This window comes from Thamnophis sirtalis, unplaced genomic scaffold (assembly GCF_051295495.1).
Source record: "Thamnophis sirtalis isolate CommonGarterSnake01/CBP01778 unplaced genomic scaffold, rThaSir2_p1.2 scaffold_3, whole genome shotgun sequence".
Lineage (NCBI taxonomy): Eukaryota > Metazoa > Chordata > Lepidosauria > Squamata > Natricidae > Thamnophis > Thamnophis sirtalis.
The window spans coordinates 168648365-168662202 of record NW_028261383.1 but is presented as its reverse complement, the minus strand read 5'-3'; the positions used below and the strand labels follow the sequence as shown (position 1 = coordinate 168662202).

The 13838-nt window shown below is 39.8% G+C and overlaps 1 protein-coding gene across 1 annotated transcript in view; it reads left to right on the top strand.

Annotated features, from left to right (window-relative positions):
• Positions 1-11818, top strand: part of PLXNB3 (plexin B3) — a 93999-nt gene extending 82181 nt beyond the window's left edge. The window contains exons 31-34 of the mRNA XM_087710859.1: positions 5278-5342; positions 7638-7713; positions 10034-10108; positions 10963-11818. Coding sequence (XP_087566985.1) covers positions 5278-5342; positions 7638-7713; positions 10034-10108; positions 10963-11067 — 321 coding nt within the window. The 3' untranslated portion in view covers positions 11068-11818. The remainder of the gene's footprint in view (positions 1-5277; positions 5343-7637; positions 7714-10033; positions 10109-10962) is intronic.
• The last annotated feature ends 2020 nt before the right edge of the window (positions 11819-13838 follow it).

The following is a 13838-nucleotide window of genomic DNA, read 5'->3' as shown; positions in this document are numbered from 1 at the left end:
AAAAGTAGTGAGCTGTGAAAACTGAATATTGTGAGGAAGGATAAACTGATATAGACACTGACATTATGGATTTGGAGATGGCTGTTTATGGTATAAGGGATGGCAAAGGGAACCAATCAATGACTCCAGGAATAAATAAAGGGTAATTGTTAACTTGCAAGGGCAGCAAACAGAAACTCACGTACTTTACTTCAGATAAGCAGTATGAGCAAACAACAACTACAAAATAAACCATTATTTATTAAGGGAAATAAAAAGAGTAAAAAGACAATAGATAAGATCAGGGGTCAGCAATCTTAAACACTCAAAGAGCCACAAAGTTTCTAATCAGAAGTCCCCCCCCTTTCAAATCTGGAGGCAACCGGAAGTCTGGTTCCCCCATCATAGAGTCTCCTCCTGGAGCAGCGTCCTTTTTCCTCTACCTGTCCTAATTGAAAGACCTATCAGTTGTGGAGCCAACTGGCAACTGGGAGCCACAACAGGGATGAAAGAGCCACATGCGGCTCCAGAGCTGGGGGGTTGCTGACCCCTGGATAAGATGAATAGAAACTGGGAAATTACTAGAGCAGTGTTTCTCAACCTTGGCAACTTGAAGATGTCTGGACTTCAACTCCCAGAATTCCCCAGCCAGCATTCGCTTGCTGGGGAATTCTGGGAGTTGAAGTCCGGACATCTTCAAGTTGCCAAGGTTGAGAAACACTGTACTAGAGTGTTCTTGAAAGAAGTTGAAGTTATTAATAAAGACGAGTTAAAATGGTATATCCTTACCAGCACTTGGCTAATTAATTTCAAATATGAATGTGACAACTTGTCACATTTTTAATAAATTCTTTGGAATTCTATAAGACTAATGCATGAGCCCAAATCCCTTTCCCCTTTCAGTTTTAATGCATTATGCATCATTCTGGTTTCAAGATGTCATGAGTTGAATTTGGCCAGCTTCAAACTCTCCCGCAGAAATGCTGATTTCAACAATCCTTTTGCTGATGGTGTGAGAATGGCTTTACTCCCATCAAACTCACAAGTCCCTTTCCCTTTCAGGAATTTCTAGTTGAGTTACATCACTTGGCTCAATGTTCTAGGTTGCAAAAATGTATTCTTTCCCACATCTAAAAGCTTTCCCTTGCAGAAAAGGAAATTTATAATGCAATTTTCTCCTTCTGTGACATGGTATCTAAAATGGTGGAACAAACCATTCCACTTTCAAATAAATATAAATTATATTACATTAATACTGCAATATATTCTTGGGAGATAGTTGGCATAATATACTGTAGACCAGGGGTGTCAAACTTGCGTCGTTAAGGCAGCATCACATGACATATCATGACTTTTTCCCCCTTCGCTAAACCAGGCATAGACATGGCCAGCGCATAATGCATCCAGCCCGTAGGCTGCAAGTTTAACAGCTCTGCTATATGCTGTTATGCTGCTGAACTCCCACTCAAAAATAAGATAAAATGAAGTTGGTTGGGGTTTTTTTTGGACTATTGTTTTTATAAATACCAAGTACTGTAGTTGTTGTTTTTTTTAAAGCCTTTTTATTTTTTTAAAAAACCCTCCTTAATCATTGCTTAGTCCAATACAAGTAATAATCAGATGTCCGAGGAATATTATTTATAAAAATATTTTCTAATTTGCCTGGAAAGCCTAAAGCTCTTAGAAGCAGATGAGGTGATATTCTGCAAAACAGCTTTTACTTCTCTTTTTTTTTTTAGCAGATTTTTTTAAATTATTTTTTCCCCTTCTACAACACCTTACAGTCATTACAGCAACATTGTTATGTCTACATACCTGTACATGTATATAATATTTCACTTCTATATTTACACACCTTTATACACAAAATATTGTTTTTTGGCTCAATTTTATTCTTGTTTTGCAGCCATTTGAACCGATTGTTCCAAATTTCATAACATTCTGACTCTTCTTTATCTTTTAATTTCGGTGTTAATTTGTCCATCTCTGCACAATCTAAAGTTTTTTTAATCACTAATTCGTCCGAGGGGAGTATTATTTTGTTTCCAGCATTGGGCAAATGCTATTCTAGCTCTAGTTAGCAGATGTGTTAATATGTACTTAATTTTCTTTGTATATTTCCCTTTGATTATTCCCAGCAGAAAGATTTCGGGTTTGTATTTTATCAGCTTTTACTTCTCATTTTTGCTGCGAAAGTTGCTTTCTCACAGTCTCTCATAATATCTCGTAGAACTGGTCAGACCAACCCTTGCTTCCTCTTGGGTAACTAAATAATATGTTAGTTCCCTCAGCCTTTTTTTTTAGCCCTTTTAGATATAGGCATTTTCATTTCATTCAAATTACTGGTCTAGTCTCTTTCTCAAAAGCTTGTCCGGCGCATCTGATATTCTGCTATATTTCCTTTCAGAACTGTCCTGCTCTGGTCATCCTAGAAAAATAACTGTTAGGGCTCTAGGCACTCTAAAAAAATTGTCTGATGAAAGAGAAAGTTCTTCCAATGGGATTCCTTCAAAGCCCATCTACAAGATATAAATCACCGTGACCCGTCAAAAGCGCGGACGGCAAAAGCGCGATCGACAAAATCGCGCCTTTGACGTCATCACAGCGCGACGAAAAAGATCGAAAAATTCAAATAAAAATTAATAAAAATTAAATTAAAGCAAGCCGATTCACATAAAGGTAAGGGTTAGGGTTAGGGTTAGGGTTAGGGTTAGGTTAAGGGTTAGGGTTAGCTTTAGAGCGTTAGCGTTAGCGTTAGGGTTAGGATAAGGGTTAGCGTTACGTTTTTCGTTACTTTAACGGTTAGGGTTAGGGTTAGGTTTAGGGTTAGGTTAAGAGTTAGGGTTAGGGTTAGGTTTAGGGTTAGGTTTGGGGGGGTTAGGGGAAGGTTTTAGCTTTATTTTTACATTTTTTCGATCTTTTTCGTCGCGCTGTGATGACGTCACAGCGCGCTTTTGTCGAGCGCGATTTTGTCCTACGCGCTTTTGTGGTGGAACCATAAATCACATGAGGCTGACATAAGAGTTTAGACTGCTCAAAACCAAAATAATTTGAATGTGAAACAGGCTGAAATTTGAAATTTGAAATTACGTATTCATCAGTTCTACTCCCTCTGTGTAGAACTTTTAACACAGTTTCCATGCAGGGTGATGACTGTAGGTACCAACACATACCCAGATATTCCCACTGGAAACTGCAAGAGAGGGCAGCAAAATAATTAAAAGTTTCCTATATCCCTTTGATGCGATCTAGTGTCACCTATATTTTTGCTATCAAGATTTGGTAGCCTTATCCCTTAACTTTCTAAAGGTTCCCTTAATTAATTAATTAATTAGAAAACTGCAAAACAAAACATCAGTTACATATAACCAGTGGTGGGTTTCAAATCCCGTTACAACCAGTACAGTTGGAACAGGCCCGGCGGTGTCCTCATGGATGCGCGAAACGTGCGCGCACACACACGCTTGCATCTTAGCGCCTCTGCGACGCTACAGCTGCTCTGTGGAGCGTCGTGTGGGCGCTGTATGCGCCATGCGCAGAAGCGCAGAAGCCTTAAAACACAGGTAAGGCGCTTGGGCAGGCGGGTGAGCTCTCCGGAGGACCGTACTGAAACAGTATCCGGTGCTCTGGACTGGCTCTGGTACGCCCGTACCGGGGCATACCTCCTGCAACCCACCACTGATAAGTACATGCATACATATATTACTGAAGTACTGTACATACGTTACTTGTTGTGGCCCAGCAGGAGCCATTGGAGCTGCCACCAGACTCCGACAGCGAGGGGCCCTATGAGTCGGCTCTAGAGGATGTGGAGGACCCTGGACAGGGTTCTGACTCCGAGCAGGGTGCAGAGAAGGTGGTTGGCCACCAGGAGGCACCTGAGCCTTGGACCAAGGGGGAGGAGACAAGGGAGAGTGAGCCAGACACCAGTAGTGAGTTGTTCCTGGATGCACGCCATCGAAAAGCTAATAGGTGTCAGGAATAGTTGCGGAGTTACAGGAGGTAATTGCACTCAGCTGGTGTCATTAGGCTCCTCTCCAGACTATAAAAGGACTGCTTGTGCACATGCTCCTTTTGCAGAAGTCAATGCCGGAACTAATGTTGGAGAACATTATTGTGAGCTTGGCAGGCTGGATTACTGCCATGGCTTATCTGTGCTGGATTGCTGCCCAAGCTTGTCTGTGCCGGTTTGCTGCCAAGGACCTGTTTGTCTGTTAATTAAATGCCGTAATTTATCTCTGGCTCGGAGTGTGCTTTGGTGTGGAACGAGTGGGGTCAGAACAGTTACTTATGTACAAAAATGGAAGCACAAGCTGGCTAGGGATTTACTGTACTAGTTTACATTCTATTTTGACTGGTCATGGTAGCCATTTTGCAAATAGCTACGTCTCCCAGCCGCAGCCATTTTGTGAGTGCATCCCTTGCATGCTCTTAAATATGCCAGTAGCCCAGCAGGTTATTTGTACCCTTCCTCCCTGGATCAGACCATCTGTCCCAGTGCTACATTCTCGATGGCAGCCAGGCCAGCATTGTTGGAAAGCTCCAAAAAAGCAAGGGATGAGGCTTTTTTGTTGCTGAACGTCAACATTTAGCATGACGCTACTGCCTCTTGGCTTTTATTATTTGCAGCTAAGTATCCCTGACAGAGCTATAATTCTCTCCAAATTGCTCTCTTGAAAAGCTATCATAAGAGAGTGATTGCCCCCACATCTCCTGGAAGTGAAAGTCCCATTGAGTTCAGGAAGTCAATTGCATGACATAGTCAGAAGTACTTAGGATTTTACACTTTCCCCCCCTATTTGTGGGCTGACTCTAGATTGTTTACTTATCTTGTCTCTTTCAGAATAACAGGTGTTCTTTTTCATTTCTCTCCTGGGAATGCCCTTAGCCATATTCTAAATATGGGGAGAGCTTACTGGATGAGTGTGACATATTTAACCCTCCACTGGGGCTTGTCTGTTGTAAATTGTCTGTAGCTGATTTGGAAGAGTTTAATGAGATGAAATATATATGTTTGTATCACTGATGAAGATAACTCTGCCACTGGGTTACTAATAGTCCTCCTCCCCCCGCCCCCAAAAAGTATCCAATTCTTTAGTTTCCCAATTTCAAGCCTGTTAGGTACTTTGGATGACAATTCATATACTGTAATTCTTAGTGACTATGGATTTGAAGCCTTGGAACAACTATCATAACTAGAAAAAGAAACATGCCGGTAATATGTGATGCTTGGATATCTTTTTACTCGTTGTTTTTTTTAAAATTCAGTTCCTGTTTTTCTTGCTTTTCTCTCTTCAGGACTCACCGGTCAACAAGCTACTTTATGCCAGGGAAATCCCACACTATAAACAAATGGTGGAGAAGTAAGTGTGAGCAAAATGTAAAATACTATTTAAAAAACACTCTTCAAGAAAACAAGTGGTGTTGTTGATAAATAACTTTAATAAGGAAGTAATTAAAAATTGGTATATATTGAATGTATGACGTACAAGGACAATAATGAACATAACCATATCCGATAGTTGATTGGTGGAGTTAGGCATAATTGAAAACAGTGATGTACAAATATAAATGGTTGGTAAATCTTTTTCATATTGGGATCTGTGATTACATAAAGGTATACTGTTATTAAATAGACAATCAAAAATGTAAGGGAACTAGGTTTATTGGGGAAAAAAATAACAATCTTAACTAATTGAATATACATTGTACAATGAAAGTGAGGTATTTAGTTATACTAGATGAAAAATCTGTGATTCTAAATGCTATTTGAGAACATGGATGCAAAAACACTTGTATCCAAACGACATGCTATATGTGATGATGATTTTTGTGTGTGTGTGTGTGAGTTGTTTGTTTAATAAAAATAAAAATTTCTTGTTAAAAAAAAGAAAACAAATGGTATACGGCGCTGGGCACTGGGATACGGAGTAAAAATAAAGAAGGAAAGTTTACTTTGCAGCTTCTCTGCAAATTAGTAGGGCTTCCCTCCTTTTATGTAATACTCTACTATTATTAACATTTACAAAGGAGCAGTAAATTAAACAGTGGACTCAAAGGTTTGCCCCCCTGCCCCGGCATTTCCAACAATAGGAAATCTGATATAGCCTGCTCTTTCGTCTTTAGAGATTTCAGTCTTTGCATTAACATTTGAGTTTCAAACATTATCTTTATAACCTCATAACTGTCAGGGATTTAATTAAGACATTGAAAGGAAGCTGACTTCTACAGTTTTTCTGCACCTTGGCGAAAAATATACACACAACTTTTAACTCCATCCAATCTAATAATTATGAACTGGCAATAAATCTCCCCTCTCATGTGTAAGAACCTTGCATGCACATCGCAAGAACTGAAAATCTTCTCAGCCTCCCTTTTGAAATAAAAAGGGAAACTTAGCAGCTGGCATCTATCATTTGTTTATCAATATTGCTAGTTTCCAACAAATGTTGCCAGTCTCTTAAGAAGAGGAAAATGGAGATGCTAACAGAGAAAACCCAACTACATATAAGACAGATGGTCTGTGGTAGAGGAAGGATTCCCATAGAAGAAACTATAATTCCTGGGTATAATTGAGCTCTGAGCCCTTTTTACTCGAGCACTCCTTGTGCAAATGGAAACTGGCACGTGGAATGTGCTAGGTCCATTTAATTGATGGCTCTTGAACAGCTTTACTTATGTTTCATGAGTGATAACTGAATATTTTTCCAATTTTCTAAATCTTTATTTGTATCACTAATTTATTATGATTATCGTCTTTAATTGTGGAACATTTTGCCGACACCCAGATCCCCAAGTATTTCACTTTCTTAGATATTTGCATTCTGGTTTCTACTTCCAGTTCCTCTTCTTGCTTTTTTGTCATGTTCTTGGTTATCATTTTTTGTTTTGTCTTTATTGATCTTTAGTCCTGCCACTTCGCCATATTCTTCTAATTTTTGAATTAATTTCAAGCTGGATTCTAATGGGTCCTCTAGAGCAAATACTAAGTCATTGGCATAGGCTTGGGCCTTATATTCTTCATTTTTGAGTCTTAAACCTTTTATTCCCTGGTCTTTCCGAATTTCATTTAGTAAAATTTCCAAAGTTAATATAAAAAGCAAAGGAGAGAGGGGGCATCCCTGTCTGACTCCTTCTTTTATTTCAATATTTTCAATATTTTCTGTTAGATCTCCATTCATCAGAACTTTGGTTGTCTGAGTGTTATAAAATCCTTCTATCTAGCTTTACTTACGTTTCAAAAAAGCTTTTTAATTCAGAGATCCTGCTCAGTGGGGAAAAATATCTTAGCATGTCTAGCCAGTAACATTGAGTCTAACAATGATGGGAAACTCACGACTTTCCTTGTGCTATTGACCTATACTCCCTGCAAGACATATTAAGAAAGGTAGTTCAACTCCATTCAGATTAGTGGTTTTTTTTAAAAAAAAACTTGGCAACTTCATGATGAGTGGATTTCAACTCCCAAGAATTCTGAATCACCATGCTGGTGGGGGAATTCCGAGAGTTGAAGTCCATTCATCTTAAAGTTGCAAAGTTTGAAAAACAGTGATTTAGATAAAATAAATGATCTGAAGCATTTATCCCAAGAGCTGGTTTTCACTATGTATTGTTTTGTCTATTTACTAATGTTTGCCTTCCTTCCCAAACATAATCAGGTATTATGCAGATATTCAACAGACTGTTCCTGCCAGCTACCAAGAGATGAACTCAGCCCTGACTGAACTTTCAGGGGTAAGAAGTACATGCCAATATCCTTTTGTTGATTATTGAGAACCAAAGTAGTGTGTGTGTGTGTGTATCTAATCTATCTATCTATCTATCTATCTATCTATCTATCTATCTATCTATCTATCTATCTATCTATCTATCTATCTATCTCTATATCTATCTATCTATCTATCTATCTATCTATCTATCTATCTATCTATCTCTATATCTATCTATCTATCTATCTATCTATCTATCTATCTATCTATCTATCTATCTATCTATCTATCTATCTATCTATCTATCTATCTATCGTTACAACCCCCAGTATGCCCAAATATGGGAGGAAGTCTACTGCTTCCATTCTCTGTCTCTGGCTCGTCACAAGAGACCATCCAGACAGAAAGCCAATATTTTTACTGTTGCCTTTGTTACATTTGTGTTGTATTTGTGCTGATAAATAAATAAAGGGAGACTAGTATAGATCTATTTCAAGCTATTTAGCTCTCATCAGCTAGCCATACCCTTACTGGGATTCGAACCTGTATTGCATATTAGGCAGATGTGTTAACCACTAAGCCACAGAGTTCGACTCCTTATCAGCTGAGCCAGGGTGATAGGTATCTATTTAGAGTTACAATATATATAAGAGTTATATATATATATAAATCTTGTCAGCTTCACAGACTAGATATAGAAAATTAATCAAGGGATTAAACAACTTAAACAACTGCCCCCAAATGTCTAGTAATTATACAAGCCCAGTTCATTGTAGGGCTGGGAGCATATAGACCCGTGATGGCGAATCTATGGCACGTGTGCCAGAGATGACACACAGCACCCTCTCCCTCGGCACGTGAATGTCGTCCCAGTTCAACTTTGCCGCATATGCACGGGCCTCCCACCTGGTCTTTAGGTCTCTGTCGTGAATGCGCAGGGGCATGCATGCATGTGTGGGGCGCATGCACATGTGTGTGGGTACATGAGCATGCATGGGGTGGAACATGGGGGCACATGTGTGCACCACATGCACAGGAACATGGCATATGCATGGGGGAAATGTGCAGGGCTGCATGCGCATTGCATTTTGGGGGTTTGGGCACATGCATTTGCGCATGCATGCATGCTATGGGCACTCAGTCCGGAAAAGGTTAGCCAGCACTGATATGGACCAACTTTTCCCTGTATTGGTGAACCCTCATGTCAGCAAGCCTAAAGCTAACATTTGCTTCCTACTACAAATAAGTCCCACTTGCATGAATTAATAAAAATACTGATAATTTCTATAATACTTCTGCAGATTCATCAAAGTATGCTTCATGGTTGTTTTTTTCAGTAGTTACACAAGTTCTCTGAAATATAACAAATCCTTCTTAACTCACAAGTGAAGTAGAAAGTCCAGCTTGTATAATTACAAGGGTTGCTTTGGGTACATTGAGTATACATGTCTTATATTTGGTGTAGCCCAACGAAGATTTATTTTAAAAACACAGCTTCCTCTTTAGTTTGACAGTAGAGACGGCTTGGAACCCTACCCTGCGCCATATTAAATGGTAGCAGCATGGAGAAATATGAGTTGATTAAAAGGGTTCCACCACAAATCCGCGAAGCCCTTATCCGCAGAGACATAAGCGCGAAGACTAATTCGCGCCGTTCGAAGCGCTAAGGAAAAGCGTGACCCTACTGCGATGACATAATCGCGGAGGGCAAATCCGCGCATTCCCAAGCACTCAGTACCCTAAACCTAACCCTAAACCTAACTCTAAACCTAACCCTAACCCTAAACCTAACCCTAAAACAAACCCCTAAACCTAATCCTAACCCTTACCTTAATTGAAATCGGCTTTCTGCCGCGGTGCCATTTTAAAGCGCCCTTCTGTTGCCGCGCTGTTGTGGCGGCGGTGATGACGCGCGGTGATGACGTTGCGGCTTTAGCGATGCGCTTATATCTCCGCGGATAAGGGCTTCGCGGTTTTTTCGTGCCACGGATTAAAAGTACAACAGATTACTGGTAGGCATGTGTCATTTGGAATGGGTTTTATTTGAAAGCAGATCACGTTGGTTCTGAATAGGGTTTCCCAAAATGGAAACAGGCTACCAGCACAAGACAATCAAAGAATTTCTTGGATGGACCTTGAATTGAGAACGCTGTGATTTGTGTTCATTTTTCTGATCTGCTAAATGGACAGCAATTATAATTGTGTAGAATTATTATAGATGCAGTAGCCAAGTATTTGGACAATTGTAGGTATGAATACATGTATAAAATAATGGTGATTTGCCTGCATTGATAATGAAAAAGCGATTGACCAAATTACTACTATCTTTTATCTTGTCTTGGCAGAAATACTCCTCTGATCTAAATTGCTTAGTGGCTCTGCAAGAACTTTACAACTATATTAACAAATACTATGACCAGGTATAGTAACACATTTATTGGAACTTAGTCGTGGGGAGACATTACAGATAGTCCTTGACTTACAACAGTTCACTTAGTGACTGTACAAAGTTACGACGTCACTGAAAAAAGTGACTTATGACCAATTTTCTCACATACGATTATTGTAGCAACCCCATGGTCACATAATTAAACTCAGGATGCTGGGCAACTGGTTCATATTTATGACAGTTGCAGTGTCTTGGGGTCATGTGATCCCCATTTGCGGTCTTTTGACAAGTGAAGTCAATGAGAAAGCCAGATTCACTTCACAACCAGTGGTGGGTTTCAACCGGTCCGCAGCGGTCCGCGCAAACTGGTTGGTCGGTGAACCCGGAAGTAAGTAACTTCTGGGAACGGCGAAGGGCCCACCTGCCCATCCGTGCTCCTTACCTGTCTTTGAAGGCTTCTGCGCTTCCACGCAGGCACATGGCACATACAGCACCTGCACGATTCTCCGCGAGCAGCTGGAGCATCGCGCAGGCGCTAAGACGCATGTGTGAACTGCGCGCACGCACGAGGACGCCGCCGGCCCCGTTCCAACCGTACCGTTGGAACGGGACGAGCAACCTACCACTGTTCACAACCCTGTTACTAATTTAACAACTGAGTGATTCACTTAACAACTGTGGCAAGGAAGTTCGTAAAATTGGGCAAAGTTCACTTAACAACTGCCTCATTTAGCAACAGAAATTTTGTGGTCAGAAGTAGAGGACTACCTGTAGTTACTGTTGGTGGTGGTGGAGATAGATTGAATGCAGAAAAGGCAGCAAAATTTTTTCTGAACAGGATGAGCAGGAATTTAACTGGTTTTTGTCTGTATCTGTTTTCTGCAGATAATCAGTGCATTAGAAGAGGATCCAATGGGCCAAAAGATGCAGCTAGCATATCGACTGCAACAGATTGCAGCTCTTGTAGAGAACAAAGTGACTGACTTGTAACATTCCTAAATCAGCTGTCCACCCAGATCCAACAACACTAACTAGAAACCCTAAGCATATTTAACTCAGAAGTAAATCTTCCCATGTTTTGTAATTGCTGAAGAAGGGCAAATCCTGAAAACCTATCCTGAAAATTCTCCACTCTCCATTCATCAGCAACATTTTCAGGTGCCAGGCAGCATTGCACAATCTCCCTCAGAGGCATCTAAAATAATTTAAAATGGACAACACCATTGCTTCCCTCCTTCCACCCCTAGTGCCTTAACTGCATGGATGCTATAAGGCTTTTTTGCACTTGGTGCTCATTCTGTCTGTTATTAAAAACAACAACAACAACAACTAACTGCAAAGGGAGTAATCCCTGTTTGGAACACTGGCTTTGTAAATAAAATTGATGTATTTATTTTGGACACCCTACAAGAAGGGTGTCAATTTACAGTGTCCCCCTTTTAAGCAGTGGTGTTAATGGGCCATTCTGTGCTGGCCACTACAGATTGGGGATTGAGGGAATTTTATCCCTTCCAGACTTCATTTCCTGCCTTATAATGCACTAATATTGCAATGGTGATAATACCATTTTTTTTTAAAAAAAAATTTGTATAAAACCTATACTCTAATTGGTCTTTATTTTAACTCTTCCTATCTATTGTCCTCTCCTCCCCAATTTTATGTATATATGGGAGTCTTCTGCTCTGGGATTGTATTTATTTTAATGACATTTTGAAGAATTAAAAAAAACTTTTCAGAAAAATACTCGTCTGATTTACTTACAGATTCTAAGATGGGGTTCACAATCTGCAGTTCCAAGATCGAATGCAAAGTTATTATAATCCATAATCTTTAATATGGCAGAATTATGAAATGCACAGGGAATAATAAGTTTAAGAATATGTTTATTTTTTTACTAATATTCTTTCCGGCACTTTATCTAGATGTAAAGGAGAGTCTATGTTTTTCTACGTCTTTTCTACTACTTTTTAAAATTGCAGTTATATTAATTGTTTTCCAATTCTTGGAAATAAATAAAAACTGATTGCCATCAATTTTATATTGAAATCCTTTTAAGAATCCTGAAGTAGGCTTTGCCTAGATCTGGAAATACATTTATCTTTGTCAGTCAGATATATAACTTTAATCTCATTTTTATTTGCCTGAATTCATCTGATTCTTTTGCTTAAAAGATGGGTCAAGAAGTTGCAGGCAGCAGTGAATCTAATCCAAGGGGAAGTTGTAGGTTTATTTCCATTGAAAATGTTAAGCAGAGGTTGGATCGTCATTTGTCAGGGATGTTTTAAACTGAAAAACTAGAGGGTAGAGTAGAGGGTTGAGCTCAAAGTCCTAGAGAGCCCCTCTAAACTTTATCATTCTATAATGGTGATTAATGACAGTGATTAAGATGGAAGGCAAGAGTTTTGGTCAGGGAGAGCGAACAGATAGTAGCAAACCTAGATCTTTATCCATCTCTATTCTACATATAAATATTATTTCTTTAAAAAGTTGAAGGCAGTCATTCATGCTTTTTGACCATGGATGTTTTTCATTCCACTGAAGAGTGGCATGTTTATTTTTGGGAACCAATTAGGATTATATTTGATAATTTGGCAGAACAGTATCCCTAAATAGCGACACACCCGTTGACCTTCTGAACTTCAGGAACGACCTTCTCTTCCTCACCACTTCATGATGACGTCTCAAATCCGTCAGAACTACCATGCTGAATGTGAGGGTCCGGATCTCCGCGGGGAGTTCATTCCAAAGGGCCGGAGCTGCTACAGAGAAGGCCCTCCCCCGGGTAGTAGCCAGATGGCATTGGCTGGTGGACGGAACCCGGAGGAGGCCAACCCTGTGTGATCTGACGGGTCTTTGGGAGGTAATTGGCAGCAGGCGGTCTCTCAATGTGCTTTCATGACAACGTCAACTCTAAGTGAATATTACATAGCGTGAGTTCTTTAGAATGGTCTATCCCCAGCCAGTTCCTTCAGTGTCTCTATCTACTAAAACACAAGTGATATAGTATGATTTCTTCACTAACTGCTTGTAATTTCAGTTAAAGGATAATGAACTTACGAACTAATGAAACATATTACAAATTCAATAACAAGATTGAATTTGTTTTCAAAACATATTATAAATTCAGCTACAGACCGAAAGCATCATCCTTAAAGACTTTTTGCCAGGCCTGCAATTATATTCCTTTTAGAATTTTGGCCTGCCACATTTCCTCTTATTTCATTATGCTGTTTCATTAGTATATGGGAGGGGGGAATAGACAGGAGTAGGATTGTGGAATGTATTGTTTTCATTCTTTGCTAGAAGACCAAGGTCATCTTTTGTCTCCGCACTTTTACACCTGACCGGAAGCAGCTGGGTGGAGACAGCAACGTGGAAGAAGAAGATTGGACCATGTGATGGATTGTGGGTGTGGGGACAAGATCATGAACTTTTAACTGGGTGGGATTCTGATGTCATTTCCAGAATTGGGATTTAACACAGATGTGCTAAGATGTCTGCTTTATTAAACTGGAACTTTAAGGATCGTTAAGCCTTGGATTCTGATTTCGTTCTACATGATACTTGGAACGCTGACACTTTTTCTGTATGAAATTAGGACAAGCCAGCTATCCAAGGCATACCCAGGAATCAGGGTGATACAGTGGTTAGAATACCTCAAGATTGACTTGGCCTTCCATCCTTCCAAGTTTGGCAAATTGAGGAATGAGATTGTTGGGGGCAATACGCTGACACACTAAACCACTCAAGAGACTGCTTAA